This window comes from Octopus bimaculoides, chromosome 4, assembly GCF_001194135.2.
Source record: "Octopus bimaculoides isolate UCB-OBI-ISO-001 chromosome 4, ASM119413v2, whole genome shotgun sequence".
In the NCBI taxonomy this organism is placed as follows: Eukaryota; Metazoa; Mollusca; class Cephalopoda; order Octopoda; family Octopodidae; genus Octopus; species Octopus bimaculoides.
The window spans coordinates 52,136,321-52,145,945 of record NC_068984.1 but is presented as its reverse complement, the minus strand read 5'-3'; the positions used below and the strand labels follow the sequence as shown (position 1 = coordinate 52,145,945).

General features: G+C 36.6%; 1 protein-coding gene across 4 annotated transcripts in view; it reads left to right on the top strand.

Moving 5' to 3' along the window:
- Window positions 1-3,798: 3,798 nt before the first annotated feature.
- The window catches only part of LOC128247580 (uncharacterized), a 57,918-nt gene continuing 52,091 nt past the window's right edge, over window positions 3,799-9,625 (top strand). For 2 of the 4 annotated variants that reach the window (XM_052967056.1, XM_052967055.1), the window contains exon 1: window positions 3,804-4,141. In XM_052967056.1, the coding sequence (XP_052823016.1) occupies window positions 3,853-4,141 (289 nt within the window). In that variant the 5' untranslated portion in view covers window positions 3,804-3,852. Of the gene's footprint in view, window positions 4,142-9,625 lie in introns of all 4 variants that reach the window. The other 2 variants (XR_008263913.1, XM_052967054.1) reach the window with 2 other exon arrangements.

Here is a 9,625-nt window from a genome sequence, read left to right as displayed (position 1 = left end):
ATATATATACACACACATATATATATATATGGGTGCACAACTGAAAGAGATTCTTAAATTATGTCTGTTAAAGATCTTACTGTATTTGTGTGATCGTGTGAAATGCTTATCCACCAATCTAAGAAAAATCTTACTTACACATATCCAGACGTTTAGGGAGAAGGGGAAACGAACCATAAGGTCTTGCGGTGGCGTTTCCTTTGATGGTTGCTCGATTCTGGTGTATATATGGTCCTTGAACCCGCTGGCCGCTAGCGCCTCATTGTAAGCGGGAGCAGCTGCGTTGAAAATATCTTTATTTGAAGATAAGTTCGAAATCTGTTTACTGATACCGTTTAAGTTTTTGAACACTATGGGTGGGTGGCAGGAGGTTGTGTTAATGTATGATAGCCTATCATTCGGTTTGCGGTATGGTCTGTCGGTACCACTGTCTAAATCAAGCGTGACATCCAAGAAGTTCACCACGGTGAGGTTAGTCTCTATGGTGATTTTAAGGCCAAGGTTCTTGAGGGTGTGTTTGATGTCTTTTCTAATCCTATCTAATGTATGACCGTTAGCGACTCTGCCGAAGTGGGCAGAAGGGAATTTTTTACCCAGGGTATCTAGAACGTAAAACCCTATAAGGTCGTAAATATCAGCGCTCTCATATGCCCCCATCGCGACGTCGAAGGGGTCTTCAGGGTCAGTTCGTTTGACCCAGGTTGAATCCTGATTGAACAGTAGCGTTTTCTTAGCGTGCATAATTATATTTATTTCTCTATCACTTATGTCGGTAATTCCTCTAGCATACATTAATGCCCTATCAAGTAACATTTTCGATATCGATGGATAAAAGTCTACTATATTGAATTGTAAATAGTGAACGCCGGGAGAAATATTTTCTTTGAAAAGAGAAAAGATAGAAGAGAGAGAAAAAACGTCCAGTCTTTAGAACGTCCGTGCAGGAAAGGAAAGATGGTCACGCAAGGAAAAGAAAGATGGATGATGGTCACGTGTGAGCAACGAGAGAGAGAGAGAGAGAGAGAGAGAGAGAGAGAGAGAGAGAGAGAGAAAGAAGGGTCCTTTCTCTGTGTTTACTTGTCCTGTTTTCCATTCTTTCTCTCGTTGTTTACGTATTAAATCGTATATTTCCGTATTTCGTGTTGTTTGCACAGTTAGTGACCTCCTGTACCCATATATGCATATATATATTATTTATTATTATTATTTAATTGAATGCCAGGCATCCATTTCCAAGTAAGTTTATTTTTACCTTTTTGATGCGACTCTACTCTGTACTGTTTTCTTCCTCCATCCTTCTCTGATTCTCTTTCCCCTCCCTCTTTCACCGTTTTCTATCTGTCTGTCTGTCCCTCTCCCTCTCTTTCTTTTTTCTCTCTCTCGTTGCTCACACGTGATCATCGTCCATTTTTTTTCCTCACGTGACCATCTTTCCTTTCCTGCACGGACGTTCAAAAGACTGAACGATTTTTTTCTCTCTCATTTATCTTTTCTCTTTTAAAGAAAATATTTCTCCCAGCGTTCACTATTTTTCTCTCGTTCTGGTCTAACGACGTTCCATGTTTGTTTTCGTTCGGTTTCCCTGTATGTCTCCAATTTCCTGCATTTGCTCCCAACTTTGACCCTCCATAAATTCTAAATTTTATTTTAGAATTTATGGCAGCAACTGTCTTTGGAGACCCATATTGTCGTTTGTTCTAGAAACTTTTTCACTTCAGGTTTTGGAGAAAGGTATATGATATCTAACCCCTTTAGTATCTCGAATATAATCTTGAACTCCACCATAACAATGAATAATACCCCACCCACCCAATAAAAGCAATAAAGCTTAAATATAGAATAAGCATATAAATGAAATAAAGCCAATATAAGTATTTTAATTCATAATGATATTATTATCAACTTCAAGTGACTTGAAGTAGATAACAATAATTTGCTTCATATCAAACTCATAAATAGCACAATTTCCCGATACAGAAGTAGTTATAATAGAAATACAAATTATAGAATTACAAAAATTCAGGATAGTTGTAGCTGTGAGGACTTCAATCATAAATTTTTCCGATCAGGTCTGATCGAAGCTAAATAATAAACAAAACTTCAAATTTTTTCTTCCTTTATACTATTAACCAGTGGCGGCTCGTGTATAGGAACTACATTACCCCCTATTTCCACTCGATATTATCGATAACATTCAATATAATGACTCTTTTTTAAAATTCTTTCTGTATACTTGTACATTATATAATCCTTAAGCTTAATGTCAGTAGCCATTCCCTAGTTTATGAAAAAAATACAAAAATCCTTGTATAGAACTGTGCGCTTCACAGTTCCAGCGACGCGTTGTTTGGCTGTTGTACGCATGCTCACATGTCCGAGATAGGAAGCTTCGCACTAGGGAGAGAGAGCACTGTGTGAACGACAGTGCCGGGTGAAAAGTAGTGTTTCTTTTCGACTCCGCGTGTGTTGTGCTTAAAAACGTGTTTATATTCTTGAATGTGATAACGTGTAGAATTAGATTATTATCCTGCTTCCAGCTTCAGTGTTACTGCCAGGATTTGAAAAATAGGGCACCCCCACTATTTTGTGATTTAGTGGGGAAACAAGGAGAATTCGCGGTGGTGTTCAGTGAACAAATTGAACGCACTACAACGCGAACTGATCAAGTTTATGTATAAATTTTCTTTTTATATGTTTGTTTCTTTTTACACAATATTAAAACAACGGCTAAAATTTTCTGAAGCAACACCCTCTCTAATTTTATCTACAAGCCGCCACTGGTATTAACCCTTCCATATACCAAATGCTTCAAAATATACTAATCCCTCGACTATCGCGAGTTTTACGTTCCAAAACCCCCCGCGATAGGTGAAAATCCGCGAAGTAGAAACAGTACTATACTGTAAGTTATATAATTTGGATACATTTATTTTATTATAAATGCAAAACAACACCACGGAGTAATCGACGTAAGCTTAAATAATAAACCGCGATATGGCGACGGATTATTGGATTTCTCTTTTATTTATTAACAGCACACACAGACACACACACACACACACACAAACACACATATACACAGACGTTCCCGCGTGCGCACACATACACACACACACACACAAAACACATACACATACAGACAGATAGACACACACAAACACACACACAACACACACACACACACACATAGCATAACGTTTGTCCTGATTTAAATTAAGTAATCAGTATTTTTTTCTTCTGAATGAATTATGATTATTTTAGAGGCAGAAGAAATATTAATAAACTGTATACATACATACATACATACATACATACATACATACATACATACATACATATATACATACATACATACATACATACATACGTACGTACATACATACATACATACATACATACATACATACATACATACATGCATAGATATATACATATTTGTAAATACATATATGTGTACATATATGTATTCATACTTACATGCATATATATGTTTGTGTACATTTGTACATACGCACACACACGCGTGTGTGTGTGCGTACATTTATAGTATGAACATATGTAAATAGTTTTATCTTTATATATATGTACATGTGCGTGCGTGTGTGTGTTCTTTTTAATTCCTCTATAAGGTAGCCTTCTGGCTATTGGCTAAATACAGGCTGCATAAATTTAACTGTTGGGAATATGTCTGTAGAACACTTGTTTCGACGATAATTAAATAAAACAAACGAATATATTGTTTTTACATGTTCTTGAGAAGTAAACTACTTCGGCAATAAAAAATTAATATATTATATTGCCAAGATTGACAGCTTCTTTACAATTCTAGGTTAACTTTCGGTCACCTGGTCAATGATTACATTTAATAAATGCACAATAGGAATAACATCTATGGCAAATCACGGAGGGGATGAAAAATCTGTCGGTGGGTTCGAACAATACATGAAAGAAACTGCTCGAAGTTTCAAGGAATGCCGGGTAAAAAATTCGCTGCGTCGAAATTCCCTGCAAAAGAAAACTTTAGGAATTGAAAAACAACGGAAAATTTCCTCTTTGTTGCTTGACAAAGAGGAAAGAGAGCTGAGAGAAAAATATCGCCAACTGCAAGTCGATCAAAAGGTTTCCTCCTTTACTCATTCCAGTAAGTACTGTGCCTTTTTTTTATAATTATCGTTGTTGTTTAGCCACAGTACAGCTTTGATGGGAAAAAACTATAAACAAAGTCTTTCTAACCGTGACCACCCCATATTTTCTTTTCTGTCTTCAAAAATAATGTATATAGGTCTACATTATCCAATGTAGACTTCTTTTTCTTGAAGGTGATGGGGTGTGATCTAAAAAAAAGAAACATTTGATTGAGGTTAAATAACAACAGTGAAAGTGCTCGGCTTGCTATCTCTTGCAGATTGAGCCTTCTTGTTGCTGTTATTTAGCTCCAGGTCAGCCCTGATCGAATACACTGATGATGAAAGGCATTCAAACCCGACCTTGTTAAAGTCTGCCCTGGCAAATTACATCCAGAGTCACTTTATTCAATGTATTCTTTTTTTAATTTTTTCATCTCAGGCAACACAATGTGATTAGAGAGAGATTTAGGTGCTATTTCCAGGAGGGTCCTAGATTGCTTCTATTTTTATTGTCGTTATTGATTAACCACAGAATCATGCCTGCAAGAGCAGGCCTTTGATATAGACCGCGGAAACTTCTCAAATAATTAGGATTACAACCAAAATATGAGTCTAGTTTAAACTTGGCCCATCAAACGGCACTTTGCCATTTCCCATCTCGTCTTTTAAGCGAACATTTCAAACAGTCTCCATTTTAAAAACAATAAAAGAATTTATACAGGAAAATCTTTTATGGCTGCAGATTTGGCTGGTATACCGATTAGATTTGGTTAGCATATTGAATGGGCTTCTGAAACTTAGCTGCTATATTGAGCAGAGTTGGTTGCTATGAAAAAGAATAGATTTCTTATGCTTCTGTTTACTAACTCAGAACATTTTTCGGGGATGCTACTGTTTTGCTGTATTTAAGCTTGGCTGCTATTTTCGGCCGATCGAATGACCCCCAAAGAAACTCTTCTTTATGTCATCATTGAAGTTATTGTAACCTTTACTGTTAAGCAGCGATAAGTTACCTGAAATCCCTTTGTTTACGTCTCTAATATCTCTTGGGTACGAAAACAGTGATTTCCCCATTTCCATGCTCTAAAAACAGTTCATGCGATGGATACCATTACATAGATGGTGATCTGTTGCTGAACTGAGTCAGTAACGTAATTAGATTCCTCGTTGTAACTATTTCATCAACCATTCTAACATAAATATTTAATATAAAACGATTTAGTTCTTCCACACACTTTCCGGAGACTTCGCACACCTTCGTGAGACGATGGATCGGCAACAGGCAAGTTCCTCTCTTAGGAACAGATGCAGGGTTTTATAAGTACGTGACCTACAATTACCTCTGCTTTTATATCTTCTTCCTGTCCACACCACTGTTGCTGCCATCCAAGGAAAAATCAAAGGCCACCACAGTATGGACTAGTGTTGTCAGAACACAAAGCGCCAGAACAAATATCAAAAGCTATTAACTCCTCCGACCCATCACTCAGTATTGGGAATTTATTTTTCTTATGTCAGCACCTGAGCTCCCTATAAAAAAACAAAAATTGCTGACTGTAGGGACCAACAATGCCAGTGTAATGGTAGAAGTCAACAATGGTATTTTCCAGAAATTAAAAGAGAAATTTCCGTCATTGCTTCTATTTAGATGTGAATGACAATCTTTACAGTTGGCAGTCCCCCACAGTTGAGCTGAATGTTGTCCAAACCTTTAAATGGCTCTCTCATTTTCCAAAAAGAGCCTACGAACAGCTCTATTTTCCTGTCAATGATAAAGGGCCCTTGAAAATTGAGAATTTTCGTGCATCTAGGACATCTAGGTGGCTGTCAATAAAACCAGCTGTAAGTAAAATTTTAAGCCAATGGTTCAAATTGTAAACTCACTTCCAAACTACAAGCACGAAAGAAAAGTGCTTTTACAGCTCAAATACTACAAGAAATGTTTTGTGGTTCTATAAATGAACATTTATTTTTATTTTTGTATCCAATTCTAAAACATGTTCAGGAAGTTAATAAACTGTTTGAATCAAAATCTATTGAGACAAAACAAAATTATTTAGGAATTTGATCAAATCTATTACTAAAATGATTGTATTGTCAATTGATCCTCTTGATCCTGATGCTTATATTGGAGAATTTCTTAATCCTAAACCAAATTTAGCATACTGGTTCGAGAGAAAGCTAGCTGAAATGATAATCAAGAAGACAGTAACAGCAACCGAAAATATAGCGTTCGTAAAGAGCACAACTTTTACTATACCTTTATAGAGATCATGCAACGTTTGTAAGTAAACTTTATTGGACCGAAGAATATCAAATGTTTCTCAGTAGAGAATACTTTGAGACATTTCAAAGAGACAATTTTTCCTGTTTTTGAAGCAATACATTTAAATGAAGAAAAAAATTGCTTCAATTGAAATTCAATTTAATAGCATCCATTTAGTTATATGGACAAATACATCTAATACTGAGGCATTCTTGTAAAACGTTTTGGATTATAAAGATGTCTCTGGACGAAATCCTTTTAGACATGTTGCAGAATATGCCATTAACCTATTAATGTTGCCAAACGCAAATGCCAAAGTTGAACGGTTGTTGAGCAGTATGAGTAGAATCAAATCAAAATTGAAAAACAAAATACAACTTCCTATGCTTGGATCGATACTTTCTATAGACTATGGCCTAAAAGGATATGGCAAATACTGCAAAAACTACGACAACCAAAACCTATATTTAACAAGACTGGGACTTTGGATGAGTACAAAGTCAATCCTGCAGCTGAAAGTGAACAAATCAGTGAAATTGAAGAAATTATTTCTCAAGCTGAATGTAATTAAGGAATGTAAATAAAAATGTAAATAAAAATTTTTTTTTTTTATTATATAATTGGATTTAGGCATTTTTTTCTCATATCTAGCATTTTTGGCATTTTTTTCTACTGAAATTTAGCATAAAATTGTGATTTGATGTTGGCAACACTACTGAGACAATGTAAAACTAAGGATTTGTGCTCAGAAACAAAGAAATACTTGCAGCAGAATTGAGATTATGGTCTAAGGCAGTAAGTTGTCCAAAACTTTATGGGCTTAGTTATTTAATTTCTTCGACAAGTGGGGTTAATAAATATTAAGTCCTTATTATTGAGATTATCCTGCTTTATACCAAAGTAAATAACAACTTCCTGTCAGCCAAATTCATCGTGAAGATCGCCTTGCCGCCTTCCTTTGGCGAAGAAGTGCAGGATGTTTTCTTTCGACTAGTGGCTATGGCAAAAGAGGTTGCACGGTGGACAAAATTGAAAGGATTGAGGACAAACACTTACATTCTTCTTCGACCAAACCTTCAGCGACTTATTCAAGTTCTGCAGTCCTGCTTGGGGAAGGAAATCATGATTGAGAGGGGGATGCTGCCATACAGTTTAAAGATGGATGAGAGTGGAAATTTTGTACCAGTCATGTACATGAGTCCATTCTATTTGGGGGTTGATAAATAAAGTACCTGTGAAACACTGCAATCGACTAGTCCCCCCCCCCCAAATTTCAGGCCTTGTGCTTACAGTAGAAAGGATTATTATTATGATTATGGCGGAGAGCTGGCAGAATCGTTAGCGAAATGTTTTGCGTATTCACGTTCTGAGTTCAAATTCCATCGGGCCCGACTTTGCTTTCATCCTTCCAGGGTCAATAAAGTAAGTACCAGTTGAGCACTGGGGTCGATGTAATCGACTTACCTCCTTCCGAAATTGCTGGCCTTGTGCCAGAATTTGAAACCAGTATTATTATTATGTTATAAATAAGACAAAGATAGTCGGTTGGGGCAGTATAGCACTAGACTGAATACAGTGCAGCGATGTTGGTGCTTGATGCCAATAACAACAGTAATACACTTGTTTTTGTTTGTTTTTAATGAACATCGCTTCTCTTCGTAAAATCATATTCATGTTGAAGTAGATTTACTACTCTAACCTGCTGTAATACATTTAAAGGGATAATTAATTCCACATACTCTATCACAAAACTCATGATAATGTTTAGAGAGTCTCCATCCTTCTTTATAGTTATTCTAATAGATTTACCTCACTGAAGAGAATTCGATGTCATCTGTTTAACGTTCTAGTTAAAAGCTAAATGTATATGACAACGAGAAACTTAATTGTTTAATGATGAGCAAGTATTATTATGTAGTTAAATGTTTCTAATTCTAAACTGAAGTATATAATGATTATATGACGTTATTCGACATCAACGCATGCTGAAGCCGGTGACTTAGCAGAGACTTGGTGGTTTGGCGTGGTTGTGTGCTAAGAAGCTTGCTTGCCAACCACATGATTCCAGGTTCGGTCCCACGGTGTGGCCATACAGAAGTGTCTTCTACTATAGCTTCAGGCCGACCAAAGCCTTGTGAGTTGGTTTGGTAAACGGAAACTGAAAGAAGCCCGTCCTCTACACACACACACACATACACACACACACACACACACACACACACACACATATATATATATATACATATATATAGGTGCTTGTATCTTTGTGTCTGCGTTTGTCCCCCCCCCCCATCGCTTGACAACTGGTGTGGGTGTGCTTACGTCTCCGGAACTTAGCTGTTCGATAAAAGAGACCGATAGAAGAAGTACTGGGCTTAACAAAATCTTAAGTCTTGTGGGCGATTTCTTCGACTAAAACCCTTCAAGGCGGTGCTTCAGCATAGCTGCAGTCAAATGACTGAAACAAGAATAAAAGAATAAGCGAATAAAAAAATAAAAGAATAAACTACTTCGTTTAACTACGTAACGCTGCAGTTATTTAACCTCGCGTCAACACCGAAAGAACAGACTTAGAATCAAAAACATTCCCTCCTATGACCATCCTGACATTTTATAGCTATCTAAGCTTGCGTTAATGAATGTGACCTATAATTTCTTTAAGGCAGTTGGGTGTGAGTTGAGGAATATTTGACTACTATTTCTGCCATTTTTAGTAACACAAAAGATGGTGGTTGTGATAATGCTATGATAATGCTATGATAATGCTATGATAATGCTATGATGCTGGTGCTGAGGATGCCTGTGATGTAGATGTGGTATGTATTGCTGCTTCTGGTGAATTGTAGAGGTGATGGTCATTATAATGGTTGGAAGAATAAAGAATCAACGAAAAACTACTTCTTTGGTAGGGACATAGCAGAGAGTCACTAAATAGTTCAGAACGATTCTGCATTCGTTACTCTTAAATGGAAATAACATATAATATAATATGTTATTCGACATCAAAACACTGTTGTTTTGTTATCTAACGGAACAGAGAGTATATATGCAACGGCTAATGTTTTCCTAATAACCTTAGCGTCCTATCTGATGTATAATTAAGTTAGCTTGCAAAATATTTCCACTTTACAGTTACTGGGGGAATGGTAGAACAAGCAAAACAGATGCAATATCGAAAGGAATACTCTGTGTGTGTGTGTGCGTGTGTGTGTGTGTGTGTGTGTGTGTGTGT